We start from the raw sequence: 16,339 nt of genomic DNA, 5'->3' as shown, positions 1-16,339 counted from the left end.
CTCTTATTAGGTTGTTAGTGAAGTTAATATTCGTGAGTCATGAGCATAGTGTCAACTTATTGTTAGAAGTTACTAAAGTTATTTGTCGTGATGTGTGATTATAGTTCTTTTTAGCTTTGGAAAATGTAACAAATGATATCGCGATTTGATACCTCTAAGGTTTGCCTTATCGTTATATTAGTGTTATATTAAAAATTGTAAGGCTTTGTTGTGAGTAGCTATTTTTTTGGGTAAAGCGAACCGATATACTCAAAATTAGTTGATGTAAAGGCACGATTCACATATACTTTTACTTTTAAATTGATGAAAGACTTATGTTGTGTTGAGTTAATGACTTTGACTTGTGTTGAATGAGTTGTGTGCATGCTAGAATAATAAAAAATTCATGTTGAATGGGTGACAGTGGTTAGTTTAGTATTTAGTTGGTATGACAAAGTAGTTAAGGGAACTTATTAGTTTTATTCCTAACTTGTATAGATTTTCGGTTCATAAGAGGAAAGTAGAACCTTGGTTGGGTGATTTTTGTAATTTTTGGTTGTGCTGTGACACTTACAGGTACGTACACATAGTAATTAACTACCATATTCATTGTTTCAAAGTATTATCAATATTTCGTGGTTACATGCATCGTGTTAGAATTATCAAGCATCGTAAAGTAAACTATGCTATCGAATAGTCATGATAGTGGTATAGGCAAGTAAAATGAAAGCAATGGTATATGCAAGTGAATGAAAGCATTAGGAGACTATGAAAACAAATTCTTAAATAGTAGAGGACGTACTATGGTTGTGTGTTGTATTGAAGTGATTCTCTAGTTATTGAGCCTTGATTATGATTAGTTGGCGTGACTCAACTGGATTATCCAGTTGATTTAGTAGTCCCCTAGGTGAGATCTGACGAGATCACCGTAAGGCGGGTATGAGCATACTTTTGTCATTGGGCGCCGGGTGGCCGATACCGCCCCTTGACCGAGGTGTTACCATGCGGGCTTTGCAAACCCCAATATGGTGGCTTCTTCACTGGATTGATACCCCAGTGTGTTATTTTTTCCCGAAGGTAGAACTCGAGAGGGTCAGCTGGAGTGAGTATGAGCTCATACTTTGCCATAGGCGCCAGGTGGCCGATAACGCCCTTGGCCGTGTCACTATGCCATGAATAGAGAAAAGATCCACTACATTGGAATATACTTCGAGGGATTAGTAGTTGAAAGAGAAATCATGAGTAAATAGAAGTGTTTAGACCGATGAGTAGATTCGTTATTGATGTGCTATATCGTTGCCTATCCCCTTGTGCTATTATTCTAATTGTTATAAGTTCATTGATTACTGACGTGTATGTGTTTGTTGTTGTTTGTTCCTGACTCTTTATGATGTTCCTGCTATGATACATTTGGTTATGGTCATTATGTTGAGCAGTAGGAGGATCATAGTTTGATATAACAGGTATAGGAACTTCTATTGCATTGCATTGGGGGAAAGAGCGGATTTTGCATTGCATTGGGGGAAAGAGCTGAATACGATCGTAGCGATTATTATACTAGAAGCCAATGCTTTGTGACTCTTATATTACTTGTAAAGTTTTTGGATGTATAATTCCCTTGTGTGGAGCCATGTGACTCCTTGTATGGTTCATAGTTCCGCTGCATGATTTTTTGACGTACGGTCTAAGGTATACTTCTTTTACTGCTGTTAAACCGATGCGTTAACACTGGAACCACGATCCGTGTTAGAATTGATGAATTGATGAGCCGACGATGATTCATTCCATCGTGACATATTCTGGAGGGCTTTGATATCTTCATTTAGTTTAGTTGAATTACTATATCTATTGATCTATATTATATCCTCAATTTCAGTAGAGATGTTGCTGAATTTTCTACTTACTCACCTTTTTAAGTTAATCTTTAATGTTTATTTAAATTCTTTTTCTTTTCTTTTTATGTAACACCCAAATTTCCATCTATCCGTTACGGTTTTGGTTTCGTTTATGAGGTTGGAAATTCAAGAGTGTTACACCTCATACTGGATACTGAGAGTGTTTTTTACATTTTTATATTAACTTAGTTACTAATATGAATTATCATAATAATTTGACCTTATTCTAACAACGCAACTAACGTGCGTTGATTGTTAGATGTTAATGCAATCAACTGTACTTTGAGATGCTTCTTTATTTTCTTATACTAAGCCCTCTTTGTTTGAAAACCAGTAGACCAACATTCAAAATACATTTCATAGTACAAATAGATACATAGTTCAAATTAAAATAATTTAATGCAATGTAGATAGCGCCACAAATAAATATGGAAAATTTGATATTAATAAAACTAACTATTTACAATCTATTCAAAATGTACTCAACTATCAATTTACGTGAATTAACATGAATTAACGTGAAATATACACTAAATTAAACTATTAAGGTTGTTAACTCAAAATACACTCTTATTATAATTGTTAAAGAAAAACGTGGTTTACACGAAGTTGATTACACCAATACATAATTAGGTGTGTATTTTGAATTGATTGACGGTTGGGAGTATTTAAAAGGGATTGATAATGGTTGAATTAAATAATGATATGTGTTATTTTTTGATAAAATTTTTTTTCAACTTTTCACATACGCTTTCTTATGATTTTATTATAGCTTTCACGACAAGATTACTATACATTAATGCATATTATTGCAATAAGTTTGACTATTAATTTTATCTATTTAGAAGATTTATATCTTTATATGCGTTTAAATATTATATGTAATTTTAGTAAGATTGAGAACAAATTTTTTTCCCATTATATGAATTGGAATATTATATGTGATTTTAGTTTCATTGAAAATAAATTTTCTTTTTAAGATTTATCTTCTATATATTAATACAAAATACTGTGATATTTTGTACCTCTAAATTGAGCATGCTTCTTTATTTATACTGTATATTATTAGTCGTCATTTTATATACTACAATGTATACTAATTGAGGTTGATAAATAACTTTATTGAGTAAGTGGCTAATTGCAAAAATAGTTGTCTTGTATTGCGACGCAAAGACAAAAGAGGTTAAACATAAACTTATTAAAAATGAAATGGGTAGTTCAAAGGCTTAAAGCTATTCAAATGAGGTGAGCAGCAAAGTGAAGGTGTATAAAATGTCGTCATTTGCAAGATCATGAATTTCATACACCATTTCTATTTATCAGCACTCAGAAATAAATGTTGCGTTTAAAAGAAAAGTCCTTCTAGAAAAGAGAAAGACAAATGAGATAACATTGTAAATTGATAATTTTGCTATGTTTGAAATTCTTCTTTACATTTATGAATATTACTATGTGGAAATTCATTAAAATATATCAACAATTTAAGTTAATTATATTTCGCCAAGTATTCAATCATTAAAAAAGCGTAATTTAAAATTAAAGGGTCTTTATTTAGTATATTGTATGATATAATATGATGACTTCACTATCTTTGTCTCACTTGGTTTGTGCGCAGTGCACATTTTTAAATATATTAATTGATGTCCTAATTCATCTGATTGTGCATAATTAAAAATTAGAAAAAGTTAATATTAATAAATTGTATTATAACGAATCAAATAAGATCTCAATTGACTATGATTTAAGTTATATACTTAGCATAATTGAAATTTAGAGTGTTATGAATAATGTTAAAAGAAATTGGGTAAATAAAGGGAGGATGTTTAAAGTGTAGTTGAATTTGAATAATGAGTTAAAAACTAATTATGATATAGGAGTTTAGGTATCTCAAGGAGAGATTTTATTAAAAGATAAGTTAGAAATTGGTAAGAAATGATTTTATGTTTAAACGTCGAAAGGAGAGAGAAGCTTTGTATTTTGGGTTCTTCAAAAATATATTTTCTTTATCTTACAAGTACTCTTTATTTTTCATTTTGTATAAGTTGTTTGATCTACAAAGAAAAATAAGCATGTATCCATGCATTTTTCTTGTGTATCTACTTCATTACATACGTTGGAGTATTTATAGTCTATTTTATTTTTGATAAAATAAATTTTTGTATATTGTGTTTAACACGGGTAATTAACTATTATGACAAACGTACATTTAACATATAGTGATTATTAAATAGCTCGTTCTTTGCACGAGTAATCAACAATTATGTTCTAACGATGTGTAAATATTGTTATTTATTATTCAATTTTATTTGTTGTGATTTTATAAAAATTATCATTCATAGTTCTTTTTTTAATTTTTATTTAATCTGCTTGTAATGATTATATTATTTGTCTCGTGCTTTAGAGGTAATCGCCTAGTATTAATAATAACTCGATTATGAAATTAAGAAGATCATTGAATTGTTCCCTCAAATCAAGTAAATTGAAAATGTCAAAAATTCTTCTTTAGATGCTTCCCACGTCCATTGTCCTCATGCTCCCTCGTTTGAGTATAACTCAGAATTTTTATGTAAATTAATATGTTATTTCGATTATTTATATATTGAATAAAATACATTTAAAAATTATAAAAAGTTAACATTATAAAAGTATGCAATTAGATAATTTAAACTAAATTTTAGTTGACTATATTTTTTCTTACACATTCGCTATAGTATTTAAAATAAGCTTGAATGATGAATAATATTAATAATTAATCATACTTTCTCCGTTTCACTATACTTGTTACATTTGACTTTATACAAAATACAATGTGTTATTTGATCATTTATGTGTTGAACTAAGTAAATCTAAAAATTATAAAAGTTAATATTATGAAGTATGCAATTTAACAATTCAAACAAGATCCAAGTTGACTATATTATTTTTTTACACATTAGCCACAATATATAAAATAAATTTGAATAATAATTAATATCAACAAGCAATAATCATAATGTAATAAGTATTTCTGAACAGAAAAAATATATATATCAATAATAATCATAAATCATATAATTAACGTGCATCCCTCATATGGATTAAACCAATGATGAATCAATGAACTAGAGATAATCGAGCAAAGCTAGTTTTCCTTTCTAATAGAAATCCATAAAACAACGTTGACTTTAATATCTTTACTCTTAATGGGAAGACGAATATCATCATCAACCAATATATTCCCTAAATTGGCAGTCTATACATCATCCCTTGTAATCCTCCTTTGTCGTCCAACAATATCCAGTGATGAATTAATAGACAAAACACCCCTGTTTGTGTTTGGGGATTCGCTATTCGACAGTGGAATGACTCTTTACAATGGTGTTGAAGGAGCTGGAGCTGAGTTTTGGCCTTATGGTTTTACTTTTTTTAAGAAGCCTGCTGGAAGATACTCTGATGGTCGTGTTATACCTGATTTTATAGGTACTTCATGCTTTATTATTTGTTACTTTTTTCATATTCTTCTTATGATCGATCCAATTACATATTATAAATGTAAATTGTTTTCGCAGCTCAATTATCGGGTTTACCGTTTTTCATCAGGCCATATTTGTTACCGGGACTTGATGATTATTCGATGGGAGTCAGTTTTGCTTCTGCTAGTGCTTGTGTTCTCGTTGAAACTCGCCCCGGCACGGTAAGTCTTAGAGGGTGTTTGGTAAAATAGTTTATTAAACAGTTTTAACTTATTTTGATACAAATAGAAGGTTTGGTAGTCAAATCATACAATCTAATATTTTGTAAATTAGCTGGTTGAAATAACTTATTAATATGAGTAAGCTGTTTTTGAACAAGCTGCACATAGTAGCAACGAGTTTAAAATCAGCTTGCCAACCATTGTTAATAAAATCAGTTGATCGAGTCAGCCACTATAATTAGCTATCAGCTACAAGATGTCAATTGTTTACCAAATATCCACTAAATCTGTTTTATACTAATCAAATGTTTTACTTTCTCTATTAACAAAATCACACTAAATATATCATTTTCTTGTTTCATAATATTTCTTCCTTTACTTATGTTTTTGTTGGATTCAATTATTTATATAATTGTGATTAAATTAGCATTTTTTCTTTTTACTTGTGCTCTCTCATTTTTTTTTTAAAAAAATTAATATCAAATTAAATAAGATATTTAAGTAGAATATGTGGGGTCAATTTTACATATAAGAGTAACATAATAAGTTTTGTGATTTTGGATATGCAGATAAATTTGATGACACAATTATACTATTTTGACAAAATGGTGCAAAAATTAAAAGATCAAGTTGGAGAAATGGAAGGCAAAAGGCTATTATCTAAAGCAGTGTACTTGTTTAACATAGGAGGCAATGACTATTTCAGCCTTTTTGAAGAGAACCGGGCCGACCTTCCTCTTTCTTATTATCAGAAGAGAAATCACATGAATATGATACTTGGAAACCTAACCCAACATATCAACGTAACAACTCTTCAACCCAATTACTTATTCTACTTCTCTTATTTTCTTTATTAGAAAAGAAATTATATTTTAATAAGTAAAGGAAAAAAAGTTAGAAGTAAAGAAATCTTACAGTGAACTGGTTACATTATTTGACATTTGAAATTTCAGATTTTTATAATTAAATTTTGGTTTCAAAATTAAATTCTAGAAGTTGTTTTAATTTCCATTATAAGTCAAAGGTTAGAAACTAAAGATTCAATTATTAGAAAATTACACAAATTCTTGTGAGAGATGATTTCTTTGAAAAACAATCTTTAATTAGGTCGACTCAATATATATTTTCTTAAAATATTGTAAGTAGGCATTAAAAAATAATGTAAGTAGACAAATAATATATTGTGAGTAGGTATTAAGAATACGGTAAGTAGATATTAGAAAATTATTGCAGAGCGTTGAAATTGGTTTAGAATATTTATGGCAGTTCAAATTAGTTTAAAAAGAGATTCATTTAATCTAGAAAAAATGTGTCAAATTGAGCTATTAATTATTGTTGGGATAGTTTATCGCACACTTTATAAGTCATTGGAGTCCCCCCTATTGCTATATGGTTTTAGGATGGTATCTTCTAGGCTTATGAACTAAAAGCGCAAAAGCATTTGTGGCTCAATAGATATAGAGAATCTGCACGTTGAGTAAAAGGTTTGGGGTTTGACCCCCTATTGGGCGCAGGTATTAGCTGGGGGTTTCTTGACTGCGTGTATTCTCTTTACTCCCTCTTTGAGGAAAACATGTATGATTTGTCCGCATTTTTTAGGAACAAAAACCCTCATTCAGACCCTACCTTGTACGGGATACTAGGCGTGTCCTTTACCTTTTACCTTTAACTTCTTGACTTATGAAGTGTGTACACCTCGTGTTTCCCCGACTATTTACTGATATTCATAATAAGTCCACTTCAACATAACAATTATCATAAGTTTACTTTGAATTAGTGATCTTTTGCCATGCATTTTATAGTTAGAAAATGTTGTAATGATTTCAGACAATCTACAAGCAAGGAGGAAGGAAGTTTGCATTCCTAAACATGGGTCCAATGGGGTGCATGCCATCAATGAAGTTCATGCTAGGTTACAACGGAACATGTGCGGAAGAGCCGTTAGACGTAGCGAGGATGCACAATACAGCATTTGCGGCCCTGGCTAGCAGATTAGAAGTACATTTACCAGGATTTAAGTACACTATTTACGACTTCTTTACCTCTTTACACATTCGCGTCTTACATGGCAATAGTTTTGGTACGTTTTTCTTACAACTGTCATTTGGTTCCCTTAGCTAGTTCTTCCTTTACCCTTTTAAACATGCTATGGCCTTGAGATTTTAGAAGTCTGTAGTGAAATATTTGTTATGAGCCTATAATTACTAAATATATTATTCTATACCCTTAATTATTAGATATTAAAACGTCGTTTTATTAAATTTTTATATGAGTTCGAATACAAGCCTCTATTGCCCTCTTATAGGCCGACCTTGCTCTTTAATTATCTGAAATATTAAAAATTAGCTATTGTGGTCAATAATCTTAAATTTTGTGGATAATATAAAAAGAAAATATGTGTGAATGGGATTTATTTAAAAAGTGGTAGATATAATCATAAAGGAGAAAATGTAAAATTTATTTTGAATAATTCAATATTTTTATGATTTTCCTACAATAATCTCACATATTGATTAACCATGAATAATTTTAATATTGAGGGTATTTTTTTACAGTAAACCCGCTAATCATATTACTTGCTATAACAAGTTTTATTTTTTGACAAAAAAGATAAATTAATATAAAATGTCCAAAAAATGTGAAAATATTTTTTGATTTTTTTATTATTCAGAATTTTTTATGTATATTTTTAAAACTTTTCACTAATCTTACATCAATTTTCAGTTTACTTTTCTGGTAATTTACCTAATATAGCAGGTCATCGAGTTATCCGAGTTTACTCTAAATAAATACCCTTAAAGTTGGGACTATTTATTGTTAATCATTAAGTGAGATTATTGTAGAAAAATCATTAAAAAATTGAATTATTTTTGGAGAAAAATTACAAATTTAAACGCACAATGTAATAAAAAGTGTAGGTAGTTAAGCGAAAGTAGATTTCTCAATAAACATGCAACAAAATTGTTTATGAAGTATTATGAGTATTGAATGCTACCTACTACTTGCCAATTGGAAGTGATCAAGTTATGGGCACCATTATCACGCACGTTATTGATCCTTTTGTAGAACAATTCTCTACTCAATAGATTAATGAAAAAAACAACTGGATTAGAAAAAAAAAAATTGTCCTTTTTATTTGTTCTTCCCATATTATCCAAATTGAAATTTCACAAAACTCTTTTCATTTTGAGTTTTTTATTTGAATAAAAACAACTGAAGTATTACATTTTACTAAAATGACATCATATATTTACGTTTTATACTTCAAAATTTAATTGATTCTTTCATATTAGTGTTATTGTTCATTTTATTATAATGTTAAGGAATAAATTCAACTATAATTTAAGCTGATGATTGTAGCCTCATGATATGTTTTATACTCTATAATGTCAAGAAATAAATTCAACTATAATGTCATTTTACTAGAAAAAATTTAGTTGTTTATTTTACAAATAAAACTGTTAAAATTGCCTTAAAATTTGGCCCATGTATTTGGTGCACCCTGATTCTGAACCTTGAATTTGACCCTGCCCACTTGGATCGGTCCATGTCTATACTTTTGAAATTTACTATTTTTTGTTAAAATTAACATGTATAGAAACAAATTTGTAATGATAATTTTATACGCCCTAAAATAAGAAAATTTGAAAAAAAAAGACCTTTTATTAACTTTAGTCAAAATTTAAGATTCGTTCAAAATTTATTCCCAAAATAAACGTCTTTGGGCCCAAAGCTAGGTTTGGTACATAATCGCTATTATTAATAGCGAGTTTAAAGTTGCTAGAATTTTTAAGTCAACATGTAGTCGCTATTACTAACAACGAAATAAGGTTTGACTGGTCAAAGGGGAAGTCGCTGTTAGTAACAGCGATTAAATGGTTTGACTTTTGTTGACTTTTGTGTATGATTTAATCTAGCCGTTGTAATATGGCTTAACTTAACGAATGAACTATGTAATTTGATATGGATTCGTTGAACATGAATGAAACTGTGTTGAATTTTCGAGCGCATTTTCCCTATTTGAACATGATTGTCTGTTTGATTTTGATTTAGTTCATACTTAATTATTGGCAGAATGATTCATCGCCGAAAACTCTGAGTAATTAACATCATTTTATTCATAATAAACTTGTGATAATACGATAAACATATACACATCTACATATATATTAGAAAATATACACAACAGTCCACATGTTACAAATATTCAATATATACAAAACGTTACTAATGTTTAATATATAAAAACAGTATACCAATGCTAATCCTCCTCCTGTACCCTCTCTAACTGTAACGGTCTATGACGCCTCCTACGACAGTAAGAGGCGGTTCGCATGACGCTCGGATAGGGGAGGTAATTGATACTGGGATGATTCAGCACCTTGTAAGGACCCGACACCATAGTCAGGGCACGTTAAGTCTACCTCCTCAAGATGAACGTCGACATGATGAGGAGATGACCCCTGAGCGTCCATAGTGGTGTCAGGTACAGCGACTTCTGAAATGAAGTGTTGAAACTATGTCTCTAGGAGTATGCCTTGGGTAATTTCTCGTACAGACTCTTCCTGACTGAAACTGATGACAGCTGCAATGCCTTATACTGCATTTAATTTGGAGTTAATGAAATCAATAATATAAAATCTATAGTATGTATATTTAGAGCTCATTTTATACAAATAATAAAGTGGACCTGAATTCCTTGAAATGGCCTTGTGCTTATGATAAGTGGCGAATCATGTATGGGCTTTTAGCCTGTAGAATTAGACAGCAGTATGTGTTTGTTTCATTGATAATAAGCTTTAATTTTTCTGTATCAAACCGCAACATTATCGAATATGTCCATATAATTAATTTATTTTTTAAAGTGATCATTCTAAGATTGTAACCGATCATTTTAAAATTATAAAAAATCTCTTTAAAGTTATAATTAATTACTTTTAGACGATAAATATATATTTTTATTAGAGTAGCCTAATAAAAATATCTCATCATGAGACTATCGAAAATTTATGTTTTATATTTGTTTCTCCATCGATTAAATAACTCATTTGTTAATACTATACTTTAATTAATACTAAAGTCCAATGTAAAGATGGTTTAACTATGCCCTTCTAGTCCATCTCCATGCCTATGGTCAAGTTTTTGAATAATTTGCGAATTATAACCTTATAGTTTAGCATTTTTGCGAATTACAACCTCAATATTTAATTTTTGCGGAGTACAACCACCAAAGTATCAAAGATTACAAGTTCAAGCCAAAAACACAGAACTTCGACCACTTAACCTAAAATCTCAACCATCAAAATGATTGGAATTTTGTGCTTTGGCTTGAACCTGCAATCTTTAATACTTTGGTGGCTATAATTCGCAAAAAATAAATATTAAGGTTGTAATTCGCAAAAATGCTAAACTTTAAGACTGTAGTTTGCAAATTATTACAAGTTTTTTTTTTTAAAAAAAAGTTGGATCAATTATGTCATAGTATTTTCATGTGCATGTGTAAGTTGCCCAATCGTACAAGACCCATATATTTAAAGGCCTAAAATATTACTTTGATATTGATTTACATTCCGAGATTGTAAAGTGTACCCAAAATTGTGATAGGTTTCAAGGAAAGTGAAACAGCATGTTGTGGAAACGGACCATTCAATGGAGGATACAGTTGCCAAAAGAAAGAGCATAGCTTCTCAGTTTGCAGTTCTCCAAGCGATTATCTTTGGTTTGATGCTGGCCATCCTACTGAAAAAGCTAACGAACAATTTGCCAAAGAATTATGGGAAGGAGGACCTAACATTGTTGCTCCTTACAATCTCCAAACTATTTTTGCCATGCCTTGATTTATTTAGCTTTTACAAATTCTAATCATAGTTTATATGATCCGAATAAAGTATGTGCACTGGGTACGATAGATGATATATTTAAACAAAAATATGTATAGTTATATATAGACAAGTTAGCTCTGACTAACATAAATTCTTGTGTGAGACAGTTTCACTGTGAGACTTTTTTCATACATCGGTTAGATAGCTCAATTAATACAATCATTAGCATATAGACTTTTTGTTTTGAGGTTGTCTCACGAAGAGATTGTTTCTCATAAGCTCTTCGACTAAATATGAAGTCCCATATAGAGATTAAGTTCATTTTAGGACCAAGTGCTAATTTAGCCAAGAAATGTCATTGTACATTCAGCTCATTGTTTCTGATCAAACTAGATGATTATTTTCACACTTTTGCTTGCTCTTTTCTATGAAAACAATGTGAGATCCACAATATACACGGGTATTAAATTGTTAATAATAATTATACTTTTTATTCATATTGTCAATATTTATAGAGCAATAAAGCAACCACAATAAGAATATTGTTGGCCCTCTAGCTATGAATGATCCAATTAAGTGTGATATTTTCAACTTTGAGTCTGAGCCCGTATAAATTTATTTTTTGGGCTTTTGTTAATAAACCCCACAGGCTCACAATAATTTAGAATTAAATCACTTATATATTTGTTAACACTATTTTATTTTCCATATGAAACTTAAAATATACACTCAACAATTATCTCCATCAACTAACTGTATTTCAACATATGAAGATCTTAAGTCACATACATCCATCTTCGACTTGCTTCAACATCAAAAATCCGATTGCAGTTCAACATTATTGAATTAATGTTTGGAAATAAATTGAGTGCGCGTATTTCTCTTAAACACGGATATGGTTTGTTTGTTATTCTTTTCACCGGACCCCGACTTGTGCGGAATACTGATAACTCTGACTTTGACTCAGACTCTAACATTATTAAATCTTAAGCATATACCAATTAAGCTAGCCAGCTGAGTTGATAAGGATAAGTTCAATAGACGACTTTGCATAATCATAGATTCCGATTGACTTGGCATACGTATAAAAAAAGCCCAACAATGGAAGCTGGATTATTTTGCACATGGGTATTAGTTACCATTTATATAAAATTTGGTTTTCGAGTGAGCCATTATTTGGAGGAGGAAGGGCTATATGTTAATTGTTATCATTTCTAAAAAATCAAAGATTGAAATAATAGTTGTCGTTGGCCGACAAAACTCAATAATGCAACTAATGAATATACCATTAATTTTTTAATTACTAATTAGGCTTCATCAACCAAGGTGTCAAATCATTCGCCTAACTATTAAATGTTGGGATAATTTGTTCCAAATTAATGGATTAAAGATTAAATATTATGCTGATTTGTTCCACATTAATGGATTAAAGATGATGTCCAGACTTTTTAAGTTATTGGAGAACTTTCTCTCATAGTCATAAGATTTTAAAATGATATCTCCTTAGCTTTTGAAGTGTACACACCTCGTATTCTCGATTATATACTGGCATCTTGACAATAAGTTCATCTCAACCTAACATTAAACTTCCCGTGTCCCATTAGATTTGCAATTCTTTGGTGAGCCGAAGTGTAAATATTAATTTGTACTTGCTGAACAAATAGGATCAAGAAGTTGAGTCAGTGAGAGTAAAGGAGAGAATGGATTTGTAAATAAAGTTGAAAGGGTGTTGTAGAGACCATAAATAAAAAAATATATGTTGCAAAGTACTTCTAATTAAGTGAATATTGTCATTTTAGCTTTTAGAAGAGTTGGTATCTTAAAAGTGGGACAATTCTAAATTGAAATTGGGTGCAAACTAAATGAGATAGACGACCTAATTTTTATTTTGAATTACTTTCCACTATTTTCTTATTAGGTATATATTGTCGTAACTTTCTTTTAATCTCATTTATTTCTTTAATCTCATCTATTCATTGCTTGATCTTGTATAATCTACAAATTAAAATTTACACTTCTTTCAAAGAGGTGTCAATCAAATATAAGGAAGAAATCTAACTACGATAGAAACTAACTTGAACCTAAAATGTAGGCGATGGTCTCCTGAGGCTTACCCTTGATTAACATAAACAAGCCAATTTTGCGATTTGTGGTTAGGGCTTAGCTAGTTTTAAAGCTTAAATGCAACCATGTATGTACTTAAATTTTTTTTTTTTATGTATTTTATTCCAAGTTGTAGATGAGCAAATTCACAAGGACAAAGCAGTATACAATTTATGTCTATTATCAGAATTTTGATTTTGATCCATGATTTTATGACTCTAAGATCCAGATAAGTATGAGCGATTCAAATCTTAAGTAGAATCTTAATAATGGTAGAATCGCGCGATCCTACCAAGATCTGAAATATGGTGGATAGGATCATAATATAATTTTACGATCCTATAATTTAATTATCTGATCTTACAAGGGTAGTCAAAATCATAAAATAACTTATATTCTTGCTTTTATATACATATAAATATAAGTTAAAATATATCATTATTACTAGCATGAAAATTCATGTATTTACCAACTCGAAATTCATAATTCATATAACAGATCATTAAAAGTACTCCTTTTAATCAATAAAAAGATGAAGTTAAATTAATCTATATTTATTGCTTAAAAAAATGAACCAATATAAACAAATGTAACATAATCAATCATACTATAGCATATTAAAATGTATTTGTAAGATTGTACGATCCGATTCTAGCGATTTTAATCCTACCCTTATCAATCATAGGTAAGATTTTAATTCTAACAATCTTACTATATATATATATATATATATATATATATATATATGTATATATATATATATATGTATATCCAACACTAGTACGTTTACGCATTTCTGTTTTGTCATGGAAGATGGGCTGAAGTTTACTAAATTGATATGAGTCGTAAAGTAAGCAATAGAAAGTAAGTTGGCTGTATTTTTTAGGGCAGGAATGCAGATAAATACTAAATCGTAAGCAGGAGCTACGCAAGAATCTCGGTTAACTGCAATCTTTTTACGGTAGGATTGCGGATTTAATGTACGCAAGCCGTTAATATATTCGCTTATCAAATATATTAATATTAATTTCTCAAGTTTTAGCTATCCACGTACGCTATCAAATTCAGGATTCCAATCCCCTTTTGATCCTTCTTTCCTTCTAATCTTCCCATTTTACCAACCACTTTTGCATGTTGAAATCATACTTCAGTATTTTATACTCTTTTTGCCAGCTTAAATTTTAAAAAATAAAATATATAAATAAAAATTGATAACTAATATGTACCTGCATGTTTATTTTGTAGGATTTTAGGATGTCTTAAGTAGACATTTAGGATAAGTCAAATAGGGATTCACAATATGTCAAATAAACATTTAGTATACCTCAAATAAGCATTAAGAATACATCAAATAGGTATTTAGAACACCAATTAGTTGGGGTTTTATCAAGGAGGGTTTTTCAACATCTCAAGTAGAGTTTTACACCAAATTAAGTTCAGGTTTAGAGTATAACAAGTTGGTGTTTAGGGGACATCAAATAGGAGTTTGATGCAACTCAAGTAGGGGTTTCAGAAGTGTCAATTTGGGATTTAGAGTACCTCAAGTAAGAGTTTATAGTATCTAAAGACGTGATTAAGTGTATATGGAGTAAGGATTAAGAATATGTTCAATGTGTATATTTTACTACTGCAAATACAAATTGTTAATCGTGTTCTTTTTTTATAGATTTCGTTATTTGGCATACTAAGTCTAATAGCTCTATTGGTAAAGTACTATGAAATTGCGTATGTAGAAGATATAGGTTTCACTCCTACATAACTATTATTGGTCATAAGGTTAAACAAATTAATTTAGTAACAAGATAATCTCTCCTCTACTAGAATATGCTAAAACCCTATTTAAACGTATCCTAAATTTCTATAAGAGGTATCCTAAAATTCTATTTGAGGTATCCATGTCTACTTGACTCTTGAGGTATACCAAATGTCTACTTGAGGTATATTAAACCTCTACATCACACTTTATTTAAGAGAATAATTTTATGTAATTAATCACATCGTGCTTTGACATATTGTATTCAGTTAGGAAAAATGACATATAATGCAATGCATTCGATATTAAACATATACATAATCATTGTTTGATTATTATGTTTATTCGATATTAATACATGCATTCGTCAACTTTATTGTCATTGTCGTTTAATTTCGTTATTAATAAGTGAATAAAATAAATTAAAAAATAAATACTTATGATACTTAAAATGTAAATTGTATAAACGACCACCAAACGACACAAATTGTACGTTGCATGGGCGCCTATACTACTATATCTTTAATTATTCATTATTATAAATTATGATAATAAATTCTTACTGCTAAATATTTGCGTTCATTAATATTAAATTATAAAATCTCCCTTTAACATGTTTTAACCTACTACTCTGTCCTCTTTAATTTGCATCGAAAAGGAATTGAACTATTTTTATGAAAGAGGTAATTAATGAAAAGACAAAATGAATTGTGTAAATAAAATTAAATAAGAGTTAAAATATATGGATGAGATTAAAAGAAAGTGGTGGACCATTGTCTAAAAATAAAAATAATGCAAATTAAGTGGGACAAACTAAAATGAAAAATAATGCAAAATTAATAAGACAAAAAAATTTATTAATTAAGAATGATGAATATTGTTAGAAAAATTAATATTTATTAAGAATGATAAATAGTGTCACATCCAAAAGAGACAAGTAACAATGAAAGAGAAAATGATCGCAACAAGTACATTCTCTTTTACTACCTCAGTTCCAATTTAGTTGCAACATTGGAAGTATATACATTATTCACTTAGCTCCCTTAATCTGTGATTAATTTTTAATTTATAAGTTAAAACATAGTCAAGTGGGATCTTGTTTGATTCGTCTCGA

General features: G+C 29.7%; 1 protein-coding gene across 1 annotated transcript; it reads left to right on the top strand.

Annotated features, from left to right (window-relative positions):
- The first annotated feature begins 4,765 nt into the window (after positions 1 to 4,765).
- On the top strand, positions 4,766 to 11,773 carry LOC130813799 (GDSL esterase/lipase 2-like). Its single transcript, XM_057679683.1, has 5 exons — positions 4,766 to 5,333; positions 5,423 to 5,547; positions 6,117 to 6,350; positions 7,375 to 7,627; positions 11,152 to 11,773. The coding sequence occupies exons 1-5, from the start codon at positions 5,057 to 5,059 to the stop codon at positions 11,382 to 11,384; spliced, it is 1,122 nt and encodes a 373-aa protein (XP_057535666.1). The 5' UTR covers positions 4,766 to 5,056; the 3' UTR covers positions 11,385 to 11,773.
- The last annotated feature ends 4,566 nt before the right edge of the window (positions 11,774 to 16,339 follow it).

Source organism: Amaranthus tricolor, chromosome 5, assembly GCF_026212465.1.
Source record: "Amaranthus tricolor cultivar Red isolate AtriRed21 chromosome 5, ASM2621246v1, whole genome shotgun sequence".
Lineage (NCBI taxonomy): Eukaryota > Viridiplantae > Streptophyta > Magnoliopsida > Caryophyllales > Amaranthaceae > Amaranthus > Amaranthus tricolor.
Note: the sequence above shows the minus strand (reverse complement) of the source record. Positions and strands in the feature narration are given on the sequence as shown.

Excerpts from the sequence above, each read along its gene's own strand:
- LOC130813799 (XM_057679683.1), top strand. The coding sequence starts at position 5,057 with ATGGGAAGACGAATATCATCATCAACCAATATATTCCCTAAATTGGCA. Across the intron at positions 5,334-5,422 it reads TGTTATACCTGATTTTATAG|CTCAATTATCGGGTTTACCG; the intron begins GTACTTCATGCT and ends TTGTTTTCGCAG. Across the intron at positions 5,548-6,116 it reads TTGAAACTCGCCCCGGCACG|ATAAATTTGATGACACAATT; the intron begins GTAAGTCTTAGA and ends TTGGATATGCAG.